The 22,634-nt window shown below is 28.7% G+C and overlaps 1 protein-coding gene across 7 annotated transcripts in view; it reads left to right on the forward strand.

Annotated features, from left to right (window-relative positions):
* Positions 1 to 22,634, forward strand: part of LOC121114281 (3',5'-cyclic-AMP phosphodiesterase 4C) — a 404,803-nt gene that overhangs the window by 67,772 nt on the left and 314,397 nt on the right. Inside the window, exons 1-3 of one of the 7 annotated variants that reach the window (XM_071886958.1) lie at positions 6,275 to 6,337; positions 6,643 to 6,819; positions 7,735 to 7,908. The exons of 5 other annotated variants lie outside the window; for them this stretch is intronic. In XM_071886958.1, the coding sequence (XP_071743059.1) occupies positions 6,785 to 6,819; positions 7,735 to 7,908 (209 nt within the window). In that variant the 5' untranslated portion in view covers positions 6,275 to 6,337; positions 6,643 to 6,784. Of the gene's footprint in view, positions 1 to 6,227; positions 6,338 to 6,642; positions 6,820 to 7,734; positions 7,909 to 22,634 lie in introns of those variants that run through there. One more of the 7 variants, XM_071886965.1, reaches the window with a different exon arrangement.

A 22,634-nucleotide genomic window follows, 5' to 3' on the forward strand; every position in this document is an offset into this window, starting at 1 on the left:
ATTTATGTTTATTATTATTTAATATTTAAAAAAATAGTAATTGTTTTGTTAATTTAAATTGCAAGAAAAAAAGATGATTTACTTTTTAGGTCGTTTCACATTTGTAATTGATTTTTTAGCTTTTTATTTTTAATGGATTTCACTGAATATAATGAATTTTTATTTGTTCCCCTCTTTTTTAAATAAAATAAATCCCTTTGTAAAAAATATATTGCTATGGGTCTTAATATTAAGAAAATTTCCTATATTTGTGGCTATACTACATTTATTAACATTTTAACTTCCTTTGCCTGTATATACAGCTAATGTAGGATTGTAAGTGACTTAACCATTGTTTATTTTTTGGTGTTTTATTATTCCAATTAGGAACATACTTCAAAGAAATTATTAGGGTTTTTATTTACACAAAACCAATTCTAACAATGGTTTTTGTTCACTCCTTTTTATAGAGCTTCTTTTATTAAATAATCTAGAATGAAACCTTTATTCGGTCTCAAAAGTACTTGAAATTGCCATAGTAATCAGTTTTATCATAGTGAATACAACAAAAGCTCCCAATATCATTAAAAGGCCTTAATAATGGCTCGTTTTGTTGAGAGTACAATAATATGTAAAAATTCAAATTAATCATTTTTGTGAAGGATTGATTTTTTATTATTATATTTGTGTTATACTAAAAAGAAGATAACCCTTATAAACGTTCCCCCATACATGACAGCAAAGCTAATATTATCCTTAGTATACTTGAAATTGTCCTGGTTAATTTTTGGCTTCACCTTTTAGCATACTGTCAGATCATATAGTTTTCAACATTACTTATATTTTTAAAAGATAAATCTCTCAAACTCATAGAAATCAGTAAATTTTGTAAAAAAAACTATGTCTTTTTTTAAATTTTAAACGACTTGATTTTTCTGAAAAATTGTCTTGGGTGGCTAAAACTTTGAAAACTGTATTTTTTCTTCAATTTCTTAAACTTTTGTCGCAAAGAATTTAATTGTTGATAATAAGTCCACATTAAACACCCAAAAAAAAAAAGGATCAATAATTTTAGTAGAACTACTAATTTAAGATTAGACAATGAAGCAGCATTTTGGCTCACAGGATAAAACCCACATTAATTATTGTTATTCCACCCATAAACACCAAAAAAGCAATTAAACTTTTACATGTTTGGTCTTTAAAGCTTGTTTTAAAAAATCAATTACAATTCAGTGCCATATTTTAACATGAAAAAACTACATAGATGAAAAAAAAAAAAAAATAACAAAAATATAAAAACACTTTAGCATTTGAAAAATAAATTATTTATTACTTTATCTTCATTACAAATAATAAAAAATGTATATAACCACCAAAAAATGAAGTGCTTTACTTAAAAATTAATATTTTTTCCATTTTTCCTCAAGTACTTAATATCCTAGCTGAAATTTTAAAATATACCTTATATTTAATTTAAAATAAAAATTATCTGTAAAGAAGGTCAATTTTGATTAATTTTTGGATAAGTGAGTTTTTAATATTTGATAAGAAATTATCAAGTAGGGTTGCGTGAATATCGATTACAATAAAATTCCAGAGGAAGAAATAAACCGTTCATCAGTTTATTACTATCAATTAATCAATTATTTGGAATAAAGATAATCTATCAACTCGTTTTAATACACTTATATCTAAATTATTAATTATTTTGATATAAATTATAATAAACGATTCATTTTTACCCCAGGAATATTATTGTAAAATTTACTCACGTAATCTAACCTTACTTTTGGGTGACTGTTATTTATTTTATTAGTGCTCATATATCATTTTGAATAGGCTGAGTTTCACTTACCCTAATTTTTGAATAAATAATGAAAAATACCCGTATCTTTATATAGACAGTCATAAATCAATACATTATATTTTAATTATAAATCAAATATTTGCATAAGAATCAAATTTCTCACTTTTGAAAATCATTTACATTCATGAAATATCCGCAACACCAAATATAATATTCAACCATTAGTTGAATATTTAAATCGTCTGAAGAGTCACAATCTCAAGAAATATTATCATTATTATATCAGGGGATTTTGGTAGAGATAAAACGGAATGGAGTAGATGATTCTATATCATATATATATCTGTGAGTTATTTCTTCAAAAGTGTAGCTTCTTCACAAAAAAAAAAAAAAAAGAAGGTTATTAATCTTATCTTCGAAAGAAGCATGTCAGCCCTGACAAGGATTTATCTTTTCGATATGAAAGATTATGTCTTGCTTCACCAAGTGGCACATGCTGGTATGGCTGCTGTTAAATACACGAGGAAGGCCATTGACGGTCACCTTGCCTCTCATGTCTTCAATGGTGGCTTCAATTGCCTGAAGAAATTATTTTACTTTCTTTGGCCTTGATCTGGACCATTTTATAGTTTTTGTTGTGCAACAGGCGGTACAAAGTAGAGTGGTTATAGCTAAGCACTTTAGAGATCTCTGATAGTGATTTTCCACGTATGGACATCTACTGAATTGTAGCTCTACGTTGTTCCATTTTTTTTTTTGGCTATGACGCTCCTATTTCTTGGTTTGTCTTCTCTTATTTTTTTTCCCCAGTTTTTTTTAGATATTTGTTTACAATAAGTTATTAGGGTTGAATATCAAAATATATAAAATAGGACAAAGCTGCGTTATTGAAAAACTTGTTACGTTTCAGACGGAGGAACCAGTATAAGCCTTCCTCTTCATCTAATTTAATTGTCAAAGTTCGAAGAATTGCAATCAGGGTCGGAAGAAGGCAATGCATTAAATTAAATGAATTTATGGTATTATCTAACTCTTCAGAAAATTATAATAAGTATCTTTGTTGACCTTTAAATTATCAGGAATATAAAAAAGTTGTGATTTTTTTTTCTTTATTTGAAGCCACTTTGCTCCATACTATGACAGAGGCTAGTTTTCATTGTTTCTTTATGATTATTAATATAAAATAAAAAACATATACGAAATGATACTTAAGAAAGGAGATAAAAATACGAGGGTAATATACATGGTAGCTCTTTCGAACATTTCCTGAAGTAAATTTAAAATAACTTAAATCGGAACAAGCCAACTTAAAACATTAATTAATACATTTTGAAAAAGATTTATGTATGCTAAATATAATATGCAAAGATTGTGTAAATGGCTACTTTTTGATGATCCTTACTGAAAGCATTGTTTTCCAAAGTTTTATCCCAAATTTTGTACTAAGATGGTTCAATATGGACCAGGATGTTGTACTCAAAAATCATTGTCCTTCTGTTGAACTATTTATTTCTTATAAAATCCAGGATATAAAAGAAGAAGGCAACTTTACGTGTTTATGTACTTTAAGGGTTTAATGTTGTTTTTATACTAACATTGGATTTTCAAAACGATATGAAGAGACAAACAATTCTATTGGTTGTTAACCATTTGGTTTGTAAATAAATTACGGACCTATGGAGTAAGTGTTCTCAAAAATTCAAAATTTACCTCTTTGGTTTATTTTGTACCACCTGGACTTGATGTTTGTGAAACACCATGCCTTCATATCAGAATATTTCAGGTTCCATAAAGCTTCTTTTGTAAGTCTATGGAAATTAAATAATTTTTAGAAAATATAACAAAAAATGTCGGTTAGGATGTAAACTTAAGGCTTAATCCTTATACCATTCGTAATATTTGTAATTAAGGAATGAGGAATCGTTTAAATAAACCACAATGTTTATATATTAATTATGTAGTACGTTATTGAGTTACACTATAAATTCGTTTTAATAACATCATTAAAATATCCGCAAATGTGAATGAAAGTGCATCGAAGAAAGTTACAACTATAAAATATTTAAAGATTAATTAAGGACTTCTCAATCAATTTATCTAATCAATTTGTTTGATAAGAAAGAAAAATACTTTCTACTTAAAATACAGGAGAATACTCATTTGTAACATAACCAAAGCTATTCTATTTGAAAAGGTTTCCTCAACAAGTCTGAAGAATGAGATGGTAACTTTGACATTTTGAAGAATGTTTGAGAAGAGAGTAGACGTTAGAGTAGAAGGAAATAAAATATAATTCTATTCATTATATAACAAGGGAGAAAGTGCTCTGATTTTGATCATCAATTATATTCTGCGTTCAACAAGTACTAACACTTTTAATCCTGAAACAAAATTCTTAAGATGATTTTTAGTCATTTATTGGTACACACACTTTATAAATATATATTCCTCCCTCAAAAGTTAATTATAAATAATAACAGCATTGGCAAATTAAAAAAACAAAAAAACAACAACACTGTTTCGGTTGGAATTTCAAAATGGGTCGCACTCTTCTTCATAAAATCCCTTTCATTGGTTCTTAAAAACATCCCAAATCTTTTGAATGCTTCATTTTCATTAATACTTTGATAAAGTATCTCAGTTTACCAATAATTCATAATTTAAAGGCTGATTATAGTTTTAAGAAAATCAAGTGTTCCATTACACTCAATGTGTTTATCTACTTAGGATTTGAAGTGTCTGGAGGAGGCAAATCGATTGATCCAGAACTGGTGCGACAAGTTTATTCATAACCCACATAAAGACTTTCATACTGTAGTCACAGCCTGTCTTCCCTAATATACACTTCGCCTTGCTATGTTCGATTGAAAGATCATTCACGCCAAAGAGACTCACCGCCTACACGCAGACGCCCTTTCCCTGGGTCCTTTAGACAACGCTAAACCAATAATAACTCCTAATGCATTGAAAGAAGAACATCTTTTCGCCTGCCATTGAAGCAGGTCACTGGTCCAAGGTAACAGAAGAATCATACATAAGAAACATCATGCCTTCTCATTCAAGAATGGATTGCTATTTCGGGGAATAAGCCTCCCTATACTCTCTTGTCTCCGGCGCAAGTTCATCGACGAACTACATTTATCGCTTCTAGGAATCGTGAAAATAAAATCTGTTGAGTGATGTAAGCTATGGTTACATAACATAGATAATGAAATGAGTGACTTTGTATTGGTATGTAAAAAATGTCAAATCCACAACCCATGTTCTCCTTCTAAATTCACCTCCTTCCTGCCTTCAGCCTCTTGCGCAGGTCTTCAAATTGATTATATGAAAGCCAGTAAGCATGCCATTCTAGTTTTTATGGATGCAGGTTCAAAATGAATTGAGGCCGCCCCGATGTCCTGTACCTCAACCAAAAGCACCCTCGCCCAGCTTTTTCACTTGTTCACTATATGAGGATTTCTGGAAATAAATACATTCTTACAATGGTACCCAATTCTCAAGCTCACTTTTTGGGGATAAATAGTTGAAATGGGGTGGGGGAGGGGGGGGGGTGAAGGTTTCCTTCTCTCCTCGCTATCATCTCGATATACTCCTCTGTCATGCGGCAAATCACCTGCACAACTCATTTCTCAATGCCAATGCACAACCGTCTGGATGCATACCTCAATACCAATACCTAAAGAGCCTATTAAGAATCAATCTTATGTAGGGTGTGTGATAAATATTGAAATTGTTCCGGTTGATATTCTTAAAATACATATATAGTGTTACCTGGAGAAAAGAAGAGTAGTAAACATCGGATTTATTAACACCGCAATACCCGTATTATAGATTTTCTTTCGAATTATCTTATAAATACTTAGAAAAACTAAACTCGCTTATCCTCTTCCTAATTCTCCTTTTTTAATTCTTATTTAATATAAATACATACATCCACATATAACTAAATATATGATTAATCTACAGAGCTTCAATTGATCTGAACAGATCAGATGACCATATTGGAGGGAGAGTCCAATAAACGCAAACATAACAATGTTGACTTGTTGTAGGATTTCATTCTCGAGGCAGTATTCAACATGGACAAGCAGCATCTCATCAATGCCTGGAACAGTTTCAAGGCCAGTTTGGGGGCTGTAGTTGAACCTGGATGTGGTTGTTTATAGTGATGGACTTCTCTACTGATTTATACATGACAAAGTATGAGATTTTGAGTTGCTGAATTAATTTCGGGGTATAAATTTATTTTGGTTCTTTCAATAATATTAACTTTTAATGTAAAATATTAATAAAAATACATGTTTACAAAAAGAGAGGATATTTAGTGTACTCAGATAATGCTCTAAAATTATCTTTTAGACCCATTAGCGTGTTCTCTAACATATATATTTAAACATACACGTCTAAACATATAGTATACATAATTTGATAAGACTCGATTTGTCTACACAAATAGTATGATAATAATAATTTTTTCAGTTCAAAAAAAATTATTTAAACAATATTGTGTCCCTATTGATTTAATTATCCCCTCTCTGGAACAAGGTAAATAATTATTCACTTCCAAATAGTTTTATAACTTAATTACAGGTATATTTATTTGATATTTAAACTTTATTCTATTTTATACTCTTTCTTAAAGATACGAATAAAATTTTATAACTTTTTCAAACTACACAGAAATGAAGGAACAATTGCTTTAATAAAATTCACGCAACCTTTCTACTCCTCCATTTTATAGGCAACAACATGTTTTATGTCTATCTACTATTTCAATAAATAGTGCTAAAATAAATCAATATACACAGAAGTTTCAACGTAATTGCTTCAATTATTCTCTTGTCTGATAGGTGATTGTGTGTTTTACTATATAAGTGTATATGGAAGGATAAAAAAATCATTGAGAATACATATAAAATACTTAGTAGATTTAGTATATATATAGTTTTCGAAACAAAAAGTACTTCCTTACCTTTAGGAGTATATTAAGAAATGGACTGGAAAAAGGAAATATACCCTGTTCCTAGGTAATTATACATCAAATATTTTATATGAATAAAAGGTTGTTGAAAGGCGTTTACCTAGAGATTTTTCTGTGTGTAAATAAGTTTATCCTTATTCAATATTTAATAAGGATTTAAAATAATATTTAAAGGGTGTATGACCTCACAATCATCATTACGTCTTAAGGGGATTTCTCACAACAGTCGAAAGAAGGGATCCATTTTGGAACCAAAAATTATATTAATCAGTATATCTTCTTCATACCTCAACGATTCTGTTTTTTAGAATAAAGAGAGACTTTGCAACAATTCTTCTTTGTCGTAGTTCAAAAAGGGCACATTCTGAGAAGAATATGCCATCTATATTAGTAACATACATCTATATATTTATTAAAAAATATTATTTGTCAGGGAGTTGCATTATTTTGTCGTAAGACAGCGCTACTCTCTGTTGCTTTGCTTACAAACGGATAAAATTAAAAAAAACAAGGATGTCTTCTATTGGGGACTCATTATGTTGGACCCTTGAGATACAGCTGAAGAGGGTTCTACAGTATTTAATTTATTATCAGCTATTTTTATCTGTTCACTATTTCTTATTTAAAGCAGCTGACTCTATGTATTTATGGATTCAAAAGGTTATAAAAACATCTTCCCTTATCCGAAGATACCATATCAAAGAAAAATCTCGTAAAACTACTATTAATTTTTATCAATTTTTTTGGAGAGGGAAAGTTGCAAGTGGATTAAATCCTTTTCTTGATTCTTAAGGTTTGAAGATGTATAAAAAGGATGACTATACATCGTTCTATTCTAAAATTGATCTGTTTTGTTATGTAATGACCTGTAAATTGAGAAATCTCCAATATTCAACTTTTTAGCTAGCTAAATCAATCTTCATCTAAAGCCATGATTTAATGTTCTTCTTTCTTCAAAAAGATCTAATTCGGTACATATCCGATGTACTCGACCACCAATGAGCAATAGCCCCATCAGCAACAAACATTATCCATGGCTATACTCCCTTAATAATAATGCAAGTAAAAAATCTATCAAAAAGAATCGTCCAATGTTTGAAATAGGCTCTGGATCATGGCCACGAAAAAGCTTCAGGTAAGTTTTGAATCATTATTTTATGGAACAAAATTACAACCCATTATAGGGGCATCCGTAGGAGGTGGCATGAAGGAGCTATCGCCCCTTCCCAATAAAGAATTTTTGCTTTTACGAGAAAATTTAATATTTGTAATTGAATTTAATTTTTCAATTTTTTTTTCTGTGAATAGCTTTGGATTTTTGAAATTTTATTCAAAAAATTTTATATTTGAATTTTTTTTTCAAAAAATTTTATATTTTTTATTTGAATTTTTAGATAAAACATATGAATTTTTTTTGGATAAAATTTTAATTTATTTCCAACAAAGTTAAGTTTTTGTTAAAAGTTGTAGATTTACTTATTTTCTGCTTCAAAGCACTTGAATCTTTCAAAAACTAGATATGTTCAAAAAGAAACACTGTCCTTCTAACTTAAAATTTAATTTTCCTATTTAATTTTGAACTATGTTGGTAAACATGTTATAAAGTTTGCATTGTTGGAAAGTTTTTGATAAATAAAAATAATAGATATCTATTGCTGTGCTCTGCCATTTATACTATTGAAAAAAGGTGGGGGAAAAAATCAATTTTATAGAAAATTGTTTGAAAAACTTTTGAAAAATGGTTTATTACTCAAATTGTTACGTGTTGCATCAAATAACTATTTTTGAAAAACAAACATTATGAATATAATATTTGGATAAAATAGTTCAACTTCTATAAAAGAGAACTTATATAGGGATGTCTTTGGTTTGGTAGAAAAACGTCAACCCTACTCATCGACAATTGTACATCGGCTAATGTAATTGAATTTATTAAATGAAAGTCCAAAACAATATCCCAAAAGAAATAAAAAACCGACTTCTTATTTAGATGATCAAATCGTTAATAATGTTACTGCCATCTCTTTCCTGTATTTATTATATCACACAACCTTTTCAAAAAAAAAAGAAAAAGAAAATAGGGCCAAAATCACTTTGTAGTCAGTAAAACTGGCACTGAACGGGATTTTTCTGCAGTTCGGTTTGGTATGTTAATATATTCGTTTCGGTACGTATGTATATAGTCACACATCAAATATTAAAAAAAATACGGTGTACCATGGTTTTTACCAAATCGTTGGTTAGCGTTTTGTCACAAGCCTACTAGTCACCCTTTCCTTCACAACTATGCAACAAATACTCAATAATGGTAAAAAAATTACTCACAGTTTTAAAAGGGGTAATTCTAATCGAAAAATCAACGTTTAGAAAACCAATTATGAGAAATTAAGCAGAAAAATTGACAGCTGACGATACAAACACTTAATAGATTTGTGTTAGCAACGGAAAACTGTGTCTTATCATTTCTACCCACATCCCTTTGTTTTAATTTGTTAAATTTAGATTAAACTTGTTTCCACTCTTCTTGAATTGATATATTTCTTTTTCTATGGTAGACAACTTCATAATCTTTATATAGAGAAATAAATAAGTATTTGATTTATAAGATTTTCTATGGGATCAATTTCTGGAGACTGCATAGGTCACTTGATGTTTTAAATGTGATTCTTCTTACGGTACTACTTAGTTGCATTGGCTGTATGATATAGATCATTATAATGCTTGAAGATCAATTATGCAATTCATTTCAGTACCCTTGCCTGGAGGATGGATGCCCTGTCCTTCTTCTTCCCTTCAACACATTGAAGTCGTCCATTATCCTTAGTAGAGAAACACCACCAAAACATAATGTTTCCACCCCCTCCCCATGTTTGAAGGTAGGGATGGTGTTCTTGGAGTTTTAACCAGCGTTTTTCTATCCCTAAACCCTTTTTTTATTCAGAAGATGTCTTTCACTATTAAAATATACCCTTTATAAAAATTATACACAATTATTTTCTTTGTTAGTGGAGAAGATAAGACGAGAAATCAAATAAATTTTTTCTCTATAATAGATATTAGCCCTATCCGATGATATATTTATAAGTTTAACGTTATTTTTTTTAATTTTTTTCAATTTAAAGGGAATTCTAATTTATTTATTTATTTTTGTTTACATATACATAAGAAAGCTATTATTCCTAATACGGAATTAGTGTTTTTCTTGTTAATGTTTTGTTTAATAAAAAATTAATAGTTAAAATAATATATGATATAAAATTTTCTACATCAATCCAATTTTTTAAAGGAAAAAAATGATTTAGGAAATAAGACTTTTTATTTCATATTTCCAAATAATATTTAATAACTTAAAATTTGTTTACTCATTTACTTATTATTTTCCTATAATAAGAAGAACCTTTTTTGACAGTCTTTATGACAATAAGAATGTCATTATATTTTCTTTTCCTAATAGTTGACTATTATAATTAGAAAATATAGGTATGAACACAAGAATACAACATAAGAACTTTTGGTATCACACTATTTTTAAGTTTGTTTACATTTTTAAATTTAATTATTGAATATTAATATTGTACATATATAATAGTATATCAAAATTTGATATCAAGAACTGATAGATTTTTAGTCACAAAACCTCTTTGCATTGTAAGTTCATAATAATTAAACTCCATCAAATATATGTTTTCGTTTATCTTGATGATTGTATTTTAATTCATTTTTTCCCCTCTATTACATTTTATTATTTTTTAAATTTAAGTTAGTTTATTCTTTGCAAAATTGTATTTGTGTTTCAAATATGTGAAAATTTAACACTCAGAATGTTTAATTTAAAGCTTAAAAAATCCTAAAATTTGAAGGGTTTTGTTTAAAAAGGAATTACACTTCAATTTTGGAATTGTTTTTTGCGCCAAAATAATTTATTTGAAGCGTTAAAAATTAGAGACTCATTTAAAAACTAAATTACTTGTTTCTAAGAAGTGCAGTTCAGCTTCAAATTATTTGAATTCAATTATGTCTGTCTAATATGATTAAAAAGTTTTTTCTAATCTGATAATTTTTTTTTAATTAATTATTTACAGATTGCACAAAGTTTTAATATAGTATTTTATAATAGGCTAAAATACCTCTAAAATATAAATTATTGATTCAAATTTTCTGACCCTTCCTGAAAAATATAATTTGCAGGAAATTAAAAGAAATATAAAGAATATTAATGAAAATAGGGCCCGTCATCTCAAAGCTAAATAATAAGACATATCAATATCATTCTTCTAAACTTCGAGAAGTATTTCTATTTTTTGTTTTAATTCTTAAACTTATGAAATACCATAAATTAGATATATAAAATTAATTATATGACAAATAAAGAATTAAGATGAATGGTGGATCATAAATATTATACGCATAAGCTTTACATTAATATTTTCATCTTTAGAGTGGATAAGAACTCAGCAAAATAATGGAAATTAAATTGTTTTCCTTTTCATGTAAATTTTTTCTGTAATTGTTCCAATGGGGAATCGAAAACTTTATAAATAACTAAACAATATGTTTAGGGTGTCCATTTCTTAATTAATTTTTCCAGAAATCAAAATATTTAAACGTCTGTTACTTCCATGGGTTGTTTGTTAATCCTAGAGACAGAAATATCACTTTAGAATCTTTGGTGTATCATCGTTTTAGAAAATGCTTATAAAATTTACTTTTTTTTGTATTTTGTACTCGTAAATAGAAGTCACTAATGTTCCGATTCCCACAATGCTCAAATCATCGTTCAATTTTAGGTATAGACGTGCGTAATTCGTGTTATATACTCATATTATGAATGCAAATTGATGTCAGGGGAAAATGCTTCTGCAAAAAAAGGAGAAGTGACAATGTGGGAAAAATGGAACTTCTCTTTTTAGATGACGTTAATTATTTGAAAATTTTTGTTGCTGTATCTCTGGTTTTAGAAAAGGAGGCTGTAAATAGATACCAGGTCAATTTTATTTATTGCTATCTCTTAAATAGGCTGTATTTTTAGGGAATAAAGTAAGTCGGAACAGTAATAATTTACTCGACAAATTTAATAATATCTTATAAAAATTATTTAAAATATCGATTCAGGCAAAAAATAATCATATTAGGCTCATTTACTGATGTTTTGATGACAATTAACATGTGTTCCAGGATATCTTATGAGGATAAAAAGTATTTCCCCATAAAGTTGATTTGATTTATGGTGTTAGTTCAGGATATAACATAAAAATACGTGGCTTTTGATATATGTACATTAAATTAACATAAAAAAGTCATTTGTTAAAGATTTTTGATTAGATTTGGCTTATATTTGAAATAAATATGTATTTTATAGCATCGTTTATATTTTTCATGAAATTTAATTCAATAGGTTATGTGGCCCAAGAAATATTTTAAGTGGCCATGCATCCCGTTGTATTAAAAGCTTTGACTCCCCAGGTCTAGATCGTTATTCACCAAAATCATCACAACAAAATATCTGCGTTCTGCCTCTAAAAATGTAATAGGCTTGAATTCTTCTATTGTTGACGGTGTTTAGGATGAAAGTGAAACATTTATATGTTTATTTTATTTCAAAAATAAACAAAAACATTGTTTAATTTCGTCGTCATATATGTCGAAAACATACGAAAATCTGAACCGCAGGATTTCTTTGTCTCACCTTGTATTTATGTAAATACATGAACATTATCTTGTATAAAGGTTTTTATGAATAGTACATTCTTATAATCTAGTTATTTATTTAATTTTTACAAAATTGTGATATTTTTTTCACTTTGTAAATTATCTTATCCACCCCCTCCGTCTACTTTTTCTGCTATAATACAGGAAAGAGGAAATAATCATTAATCAGATATTGGAGGAATCCATGTAATTGACAGCATCTCAATACGCAGCTTAGAATTTGTTTCTATTGCCCATTTTGACGAAAACATGATTAATAATTCGTTTACTTGAGTATAAGGAGTCGGTGAATATTCAAGATTATCCATCAAATGGAATTTATAGAATATTTAGGTAGTAGTTAAGTTCTGCATCGTGCATATTATTAATTCATCTTGACTCGATTTCCAAACTATTAGCTGAAAATTTTCTAGCGATTACTTGGAGGAAGACTCCCTAAAGTATAATGTTCATCCAAGTTTCCATGCGACAGCTACATTATCCGCTTTTTATATCTTGACAGATATGTTTAAAATAAATAATTTTTTTTCAAAACTTAAAAAAGTAATAAATTGTTAAATACCAGTAATATATAATAGTAGCCGAATAGATGCCGATTCCATAAGAAACACCTGATTCTCCAATTACAATTTATTGTACCATTACATGTAAAAACATGAATAATAGGAACTTTATAAATTTTTGTTCGTTTTGATATAACATTTTGTTTCAATAACTTTGCTCTCATAAGAGAAGAGAACGAAGAAGGAGAGATAGTTTAATCAAGTTTTTTTATCCGATGCTTAGTAAAAGATAGTCCATTTTATTTTATTTTTCTCAGTTTATCCTTCTTATATCTCTTCGACTAAATTTGTTCCTACAAACTCCTTGAGAACAGTACCAGCAATACTCTTCATGGGATAAACATTGATATATTATATTCTAGATAATTAAAATATCAATTTATTTATACTTTCGAAGCCACTCACTCAAGATCCCTAGCTCCCCCAAAAACAGTTTGTGCTTCGATGGTTTCCACCCAATTTGGACTCAACTCTCTGGCTAATTTTCACGTTTTTCATTACATTCTTTCAGATAGCTCACCTATCCTTGAAAACCATCTTTGTGAAAAAAACTCCTGCTGGAAAGCTGCGCTGTTATGAGATTTCATTAATTAAGCTGCATATATGCAGCTATGACAGGAAGCTAATTAATAATAAATCCCACTCCGATTTTTAAATTGAATAAGATTTCTCAGTATACTCCGAACTTGAGTTCCATGAATGCTTTCCCCTTCAGCTTCCTTAAATGATATAATTTACTTTTACAAATAGATATAATTATAGTAAATATATGGTTTCATTCAGGAGATTAATAAAAGAGATGATCATTAATAGTTTGAAATGCCTAATTGTTTTTATAATTATTATATAAAGTCGATATTTTTAATAACGTTTATACTAGCACTATAAAATTGTTTGGGATTGTTTTAGTAAACTATCATTTTTCTCATGTTTTCTGTTGGAATATCAAATAATTTTAGTTGCTATTGCTCATTATTAAGTACAAATAAGACATTTTTAGTGATTTTGCCGAAAATGAATTGATAAACATTTTTCTAACCTATTAAAGATAACAATTTTTTTTGTCCTGAAATTGTCTAGTGAACGAAAAAGTTAGCAAAATTTGATGATCTATGAATAGTGCGCATATCTCCTTTACATTTTCAGAAAGAAAAGATAAAATTTTTTTATGTTATTCAATCTTTTTACTTCATAGGGTAGCTTAAGAAATAAAATTAAGAATCTTTTTTATAGGTTAGAATAAATTAAATTTTGTAAAATAAGGATTAATGCTATATTTTATCTTTATTGTTGCAGTAAAGAACTTTTGTCTCCTTTCAAACTTTGAACTGCATGTGATGCCTAAAGATAACATCGTAGGGAAATGAAATATTGAATAAAATATTTCTTTACCAAATCCCAACTTTTCCAAACTAGCATTAATTGAAACTGAGCAAATAGTTAAAAAACAAACCGATCTAATGCAAAGTTCTCAGATTGATAAATCCCTAAATATATGAACAAATCCTAAATAAGTTATTATCAAAATAAAAAGAAAATGCAAATAATTTGATTTAATGTATCAGGGGCCTACTAAAAAATTTATGATAAAAGATAGATTTAAAGGAGTAAAAGCGGGTTATTACATGTATCTTGCGTGTTTATATATATATACACTTAGAGGTGTAGGCCCACGATAGATGTTGAAATACGCATTTAGAACCATTTTTAATAATTTTGGGGTGTATAATACAAAGAGCACTAATGGAGGGTTTCCACATTATTTTTTATCAAATACGGGGAAAATTGCTAATTTTGATTTACTACAACTACAATAGCACCATCTAAATTTAAAGAGAGAGAAAAAGAAACAACGATTACTCTCCAAAATAGGGCAATATGAGAGATTTTTTTCTTTATGATATAGTTTGAAAAGTGCAGAGGAAATATAAGGTGCCCATATCATCCATGTCACCACTTTTGCGCGTTATCTTGAGCAAAACCAGTTAATAAGGTAGATGATCTTTTTTTTGTTATATAGCTCAATTTTGCAATGGAATTATTTGACGAAATCGTTGACCTAAATATTTGGAAAATGTACAGAGCCCTCCTTGAAATCCGTGTCGAGACTCAGTGAGATGTTCTTTTGTAAAGTTATGAGGGAATTTGAGACCTCTAAATATTATTTTGTGGTAACATTAGTATAGGCTGAGATCACCTCGTTGTGTTTGGGGAGTTTAGCTCCCAAGGTCAAGCTATAACTTTTCATGTGTTCGCCAAGTCCTCAGGCTAAACATTTATACTTACTTGGACGTGCTAGATACCAACGTGAATCCCTGAAAATACATTGTTGTCATTGGGAGACATTACATGTGGCAGCATGTACCTCTAAAAGAAAGTCTCAATTGGCTCCAAGATTTCTTGCCATTTTGGCCTTCAAACTTGATGGATCTGAATATGATTGTTTATTTTTAGTGAGTGCAACTGAGTAACAAGCTAACCGACTCCCCTACGATACCAAAGACGAACTTATCAGTTGGAAATAAGAAGGAATTCGAGGATTTATTAAGTGACCAATTGTCGAAGGCTTGCTTGCGTTTTCGACCTAAAATAGAGACCGAATTGAAGGCCACTGGTTGGAGATAAAATTGCTTTTGAAAAAAACAAAAACATTTTTGCGGCAACAATAGCTTGTATACCCTGTAGATGTTTTGGCATATATATGTGTGTTTATCCCTTCATTTTTGAAGTAAATGACTTATGATTTATATCTGCTTTTTTGACAATGATAATAATATGTCATTTTCCATGCAATTAAGAAAGAGATTGCTTTTATTGTATGCTGAACTATAGGATTCTCTATTACTTTAACAAAGTGATGCATGAATATTTAATGATAATCAGATCCATACAGAGTTGCACTGGTAAGGATACAGATGTACTTATATTTATGAAAACTGCTACACTAAAAAAAACATGAATTAGTATGTGTTTTGATATTTAGTCATTTTTAACGTAAACATTCTATCATCTCAAATAAATAGTGCATATATTTTATTGTTATGCCTATCAACCTTAGGCCGAAAGTTAAAAAATGATCTGAGATGAACGAAATTTTTACACACTGTTTTTTAATACTCCTAAGCACTTCATGCTAAATTTTGAGATAAATTGAATGTTTACTTTTCAACATATTGGCACGTAGATATATGTCTACGCATCGGCCGTATCAACATAAACAAAATCAGACTACTAAAGGAAGAAATGTATTTTATCAATAAATGTTTAAACTTCATATACAGATATATACATACACTGAATCGTAGATGTCTGTCTTGCGAATTTGGTGTTCCTTAACTTTTGTTATAATTTATGGCTAATTTTCTATAATTTCATTTACTTAATTATTTCATCTATTGTTTCATCTTTATTCCTCTCATTTTCATTAAAAAATAAGCGTTATTGACTCTTGATTACTAAGAATAAGCTGTGAATGAATTGTGATTAATAAGTAACTCATAAAATGAAACAAAAGAACAAAATATGAAATACAGACATTATCATTCACCTCAACAAAAGTCTTATTCTATTTATGCTAGAGATGCGCATTGGAATGTTTATTATATTGGCATGGGCTTTATACTTGAAGATAAAAACATGAAACTTATAAGCAAATATTTTATGATGGTTAGATCAAACCAGATTCATTTGAGAAATGGAAGCTGTCCATTACACAAACATGAACAATAAATTAAAATATCAGCCTTAGCTAATATGAAAAACAAAACAAAAAAAACTGTTTAGTATGATTGAGGACAAGATTATCTTTGTTCCCAAAATTAGACATCAAAAGATTATACATTAAATATTATTTTTCTGAATTTGTATATCCAAATAATTCAATCGACAAAATATTTATCATATCAAACGTCAAAAGAATCTACATTAATAAATTATCTATTTAATGCAGTTAATGACATATGCGTTACAAAAACATAAAAACAAGCTGGATTTTTACTTAAATAAAAACCGAAGAGGATTTTTTAAAGTGCCAAATACAATATTAAACCACTAAAACTTGATTAAAAATTGACAATTAAATTATAAATGCCAAACAATGTGTTATAAAGTTAAAAAAAGTTATCAAACATAATCGGTTTAAATGTTTCAGGGGTATACTGAAAAGTATAGAGGATAAAATGTTAATTCAAAGTCATTACATCAATTTTATAAATCTCTGCGTATATAATATCATAGTTGAGTAAGAGAGAGTTTATTTAAAAGTCTTGAAATGACTTCTGATAGAAGAGACCGGAGACAATTGCAACACTTACTTTTTGTTTTTAGCTCAATTAACGGAAGCTGATATAACTCGGGTACACTAAAATTCAACAAAACATACCAACGTATGTCTCCTATATTATACCAACATGTAGTTTTTCCACAAATTCTATTTTCCTCGTAACCAAGGTAAGAAAGGATTTAAAAAAATCTAATTTGAGTCAATCAAATGAAGTAAGAAAATAAATAATTTTTTTATATTATTTAACTTCATTGATTATAAAGAGGCTGGAAAAAATAAGTTAAAAAAAAGTTATTTCTATTTTTTGCTTCAATTTAATGCTTTATAAGAAGTGTTATAATCATCAATTTAACCCAATTATGCCCTGTTCTGTTCGATAATTGGTTACCAACGATAATCCAACTTCATAATGCCCTTCTCGTGGACACTTTTGTCCCTATTGGTAAAAAACAAAGAAAACCAATCTTCATAGGCCTCTATTAAGGCTAAAATTGTACCCTGAAATGTATAGCCTATAGATAAGAACATGTGGTAGTCAGTTGGTGCAAGATCCAGACTAAAGGGCGGATGCCCGGAACTTCTACCAAGGAACCCTGAGCTTGATGATGTCTTGTTGTCTCCTATTCACCAACACTGGCCGCTTCTGTTCAATCGCCAGCTTCAAGCGATAGAGTTGGTCCATGTAAAGGGAAGAATGAAAGGGGAGGGTGGGGGGTCGGATGCGTTGTGCAACACGAACCGAATTAGTATGGTCTCGTATACAGCAGGACTTTATTGTATGATCCCATTTGACCAATAATGAACAAGATATACCTTGTTTTACAAAAAAGATAGCAGAATACAAATTTCCTTTTACCTCAACTTATTATGTCTGCCATATTATACAAATTAGTAGTTTTTCCTAAAACTATATTTCAATGCTACTTTTAAATAATTATAACATTTTAAGTACCCAAGGGTATTTGTAACAGTTTAATAAAGTTGACATTGGTTCCGAAAATTATCTATAACGAGATTTTGATTTTATAATTTAACTTTATTTATTATAAAGAGTTTGGTAATATGTATATCATATATAAAAACACATATTAGATAGACTTAAATCTCTAGCGAAAAAAATAAAAAATTAATTGTGATTTTGGTATGGAATTTTGCAAAAGTTTTGAGAACAATTTTTACAAAAAAAAATCTTGTATTTACAAATGATATAAAAACAGAATACTAGTAAGAGATACTCGGTTTCCCAAAAATACCCCAAGTCCAATTCTAGTTAAATTTATAAATAATGGTAATACCAGGCATTCCCTGAAGTTATAAAGCGTTATACAAACGATACACTCTAAGTACAAAATAGAAGATAACTACAATAGCAATATTCAGTGTTACTCATCGTTTTTTATGGGCATACTCACACGTAGTTACTCAATACATAGATAATATATGTTGTTTTGTCAAGAATAAAAGAATAATAATAGTAATATCTGGTGAAAAAATAATCATATGAACCAGGGAGTACTTTTGTTTTTATGATGCTACCTGAATAATCTATATTTACATAAGCTTGACCCCTAAAATTTCTTATTTTTTGGATCTAAAATATGTAAGTTATAAATATATCAGGTAGCACTTTCAACAGTGTACTCTACTCTTATGTTATACCAATGTTCCTTTTTATACTTTTTCACGACAGCATGCATGTTTTTTCGTTTTTTTTCCTATAGGAACAGATGTTACACTCAATTCAGTCAAATTGCATCAACTCACAAAATACTCAAATTATATATCATGCTCATATGATGAACAAATCTAATTCCCTTTTGGAACATCCTTTTAGATTGAAGGAAGGAAGGAAGAGATTATATTTTATTAAATACCCAAGAGTTAATCTTTGTTTTATTAATTATGATAAATATAAACTTATTGTATTTAAAAAAAAAAAAATAATAATAATCACGGTTTTTTCCTTCAAATATAGAATTTAAAATTACCATTTTTTTTTAAACATAGCTTCCATAGATCCTTTTAATAAAGACTTGAAGATAGTATGTACCTTATAAATTCTTATTCTTAAGTTTACATAATTTAGATACAAAACATAATTATATTTAGTAATGTAAAAAAAATATTGTGGTATTTAAGGTAATATAAAATATAATTTTTGTATATAATGTGTTCCTATTTACATGTTCACCTATTTTTTTTTGAGTATACCTCGAATAATATATCACGCAAATGTATGTTGTCCTACAAAATAAAGGAATATGCTATTGTGATGCAATATATTGGTTCTTTAGAATATGAATAATATATAATTATATTATTTCTTTTTCAATTGGGTTGCCTTAATTTTTTTTGAAGTATATGTCTTTTCTAGATACGGTATTATACGGTATATCCTCAAGTTAGTATTAAAATACCTGGAGACTGGTTGGACAGCTTACTTTGCACTTTTTTGGCAACAAAGTTTATTAGAGTCCCAGGAAATGCCTTTACGAACCATTTTAGGGCCACAAGGAATCTGAGAGTGCGTTTTTTTATCACTCTGGGAGCTGTTAGCTTATTTTTGATGTAAGCTGGACTATGTCCAACGCAAGCTAATTCAATGATGGAGTTAAAGCTCAACCTTTCATTTTCAAATTAAAAGCACCAAGTTAAATGATTTCATTATTGTTCAGAATGCTTTAAAGGATTGTAATTTAGCTCTTGAGTTTTAGTAAAAAAATTATGAAAAAAGTAAATTGCTTCCAATTCTGAAAAAAAAATTACAATTCATTGTATAATGGGAATTTTGTAGAGCTATTTGAACGCAAATAACTCTGCAAATAATGATGTCAGAGAACTAAAAAGAATGCTATCAGATTTAGAGTTATGCAAAAATTCTAAATAAGTGTAATTTGTCCAAATTTTGTAAATGGAGACGGATTAATTCCGGAAAACCAAAAATTTAAAAACTTTCTGAAATCGCCCATAACTATTTAGTAGGTCAACGAAAAAGTGGCAAAACTTATCAAATCAAAATATGAAAGTAAGACCATAAATCTTTGAAGTTAAATTTCTGATATATTAAAATGAATATAACTTGATAGACATAAATAGATACAGATGTACATAGTTTCTTGTTTGGCACTACAAAAATGTTATTTTACAAATGAACAATACAATTGTTTGTAATCTATATGTTTTTTAGACTGTCCCGTTTTTGGTGGCTATTCCCCCAAATCAAAAACTGAATTTGACAAAGTTTAAGGCCTTTCAGGTCATTTTTGGGGTGGAACTGTGGAGACTATAATTTTTTCATTACATTCTTTGCAGATTAACCCCTTGTCCTTGAAGATCTTTTTTGTAAGAAAAATTCTAGAAGAGTTATATTATTCCAAATACATCTGCTTTAGTGTCCAGACACAGACGCTTGATAAAGTCATCTACTCTTTCTGTCTCCCTTGCAGCTTCCTTAAATATGTCTTTGTGGTCTTGCCAATAGTTTTTGTCCAGTCGTAGTCTAGTAAAAACTTTTTAATTTTGAAAAAAGTGTGAGTTTCTTTAAACAATGTTATATAGAGAGACTGAAATTATTACATAAAATTGTACAAAAATCGAATTTCCAACCACCTTGAAACAATGTACAGAACATAGTAGAGCCTCAAGGCTATCTCATGACAAAATGACTCAATGTAATTATATAATGAGCAAAGTAAATCGATTCAGCTAGTATGGCACGTTATGTTAACTTCACAAAATTAAAAATATACTTTATATTTTTATCAGATATTTATATTTGGTTTCTTACCCACTCATCAATGTTATGAGTTTTGATTGGTATAATATGTAATGCTCATGTTAAGGTCTGACTAATTTTAATTTAAACCAAAAAAATTGTTTAAAAACAAGTGCAGTAATCAACATCGACCTAATAAGAACCAGGTTGCACATCTTCGACCCGGTAAATTAATAAGGGGAAGGTGAACAAAATTAGGAACGGCACAAAAGAAATATTGTCTCTGATAAAACAGGGAAATCGAAAATCTTTAGTCACATCATAAACCCTTTAATTGATTAAAGACAAGATTCCCTATATTTCCAACGGGTAAATCGATGACAAAAAAATATAAGAAATACAATTTTTTACTCATAGCAGCATGTTAAGGAAGGTACAAAAGGCTTACAAAAGACGTATTTCCACCAGAAAATACAATTTATTTCAAAGTAAATGACATCTCTTTTGCCAAAATGACCTCGAAATGGTTTTGGATCTGTTTCAAGACTGATTTCCTAATCTTTCTCTTTCTTTTGGTGAGACCTTTTTACCATTCAACGGTCCAAACGACGAATTAGTTAGTATTATGGTCTTAGTTATGTTTTTATCTTCTTCACTCCTACATAGGATTGAAGAATATAAAAAACGAAGCAAATAATGAATGATAGCGAGAATGTAGTTTATTACATTTTATTCAAACACTGTCTCTTTGAAAGAAGTTTTTACTTGTTAATGAATCAACAACTGAAATGACTTAATTTGAAGTAACTACATAATTTCAAAAAAAAATAACTTAAAATACCGGTCTTACGCTTAACAAATTTTATGGGACTGATATGACTGCAGTCATTTTAATTCTTTTACATCGATCGAACTCTCACTGATAAATCTCAAACTATGACAATATAGGCTTTTTGATTTGCCCATGTTAGGTCTATGAGTAGAAATAAAAAAAATAATCAAAAAATCGGGACAGCCTAATAATTATGTACAATGTATATAAATTCACTTTATGAGTAGTATATTACAAAAAATTATCAAACATACATATGTACACACATAGTAGATATATTTGAATGACTTAAATATAGAATACATTTTATAAATTAATTACTTGATATAATTAAACGCATATTCTCATGTGAATAATAAACATGATAGTATGCGTTTAATTATATTTCGAATATTGGGAACCTTGTTTTAAATCATTTAGAGGGTATTCAAAATAAAATGAATAATATAATACGTAGACTAAATTTGTTAAGCCAAAGCTGAATTTATTTTATTTGTATCATATTCTAACTTTTGATTTATATAACTATACAGTGCTGAAAATCGGCATTATATAAAAGTATTTGAGTGACTAAATTAAAATATTGCTTGTTATTATAGTAAATGATTGTTGTGATCTGTGGGCAATAAAGATAGGTGGGAAAATTTTCGAAATCCCCAAAAGCAAATATTTAAAAAAACGTTATTTTATAATTACGCAGTAATGAGCACTCAATTTTTAAAACAAGGGCGCGAAAGGAGCTTGTAAGCTGGAGGAAATA

Source organism: Lepeophtheirus salmonis, chromosome 3, assembly GCF_016086655.4.
Source record: "Lepeophtheirus salmonis chromosome 3, UVic_Lsal_1.4, whole genome shotgun sequence".
In the NCBI taxonomy this organism is placed as follows: Eukaryota; Metazoa; Arthropoda; class Copepoda; order Siphonostomatoida; family Caligidae; genus Lepeophtheirus; species Lepeophtheirus salmonis.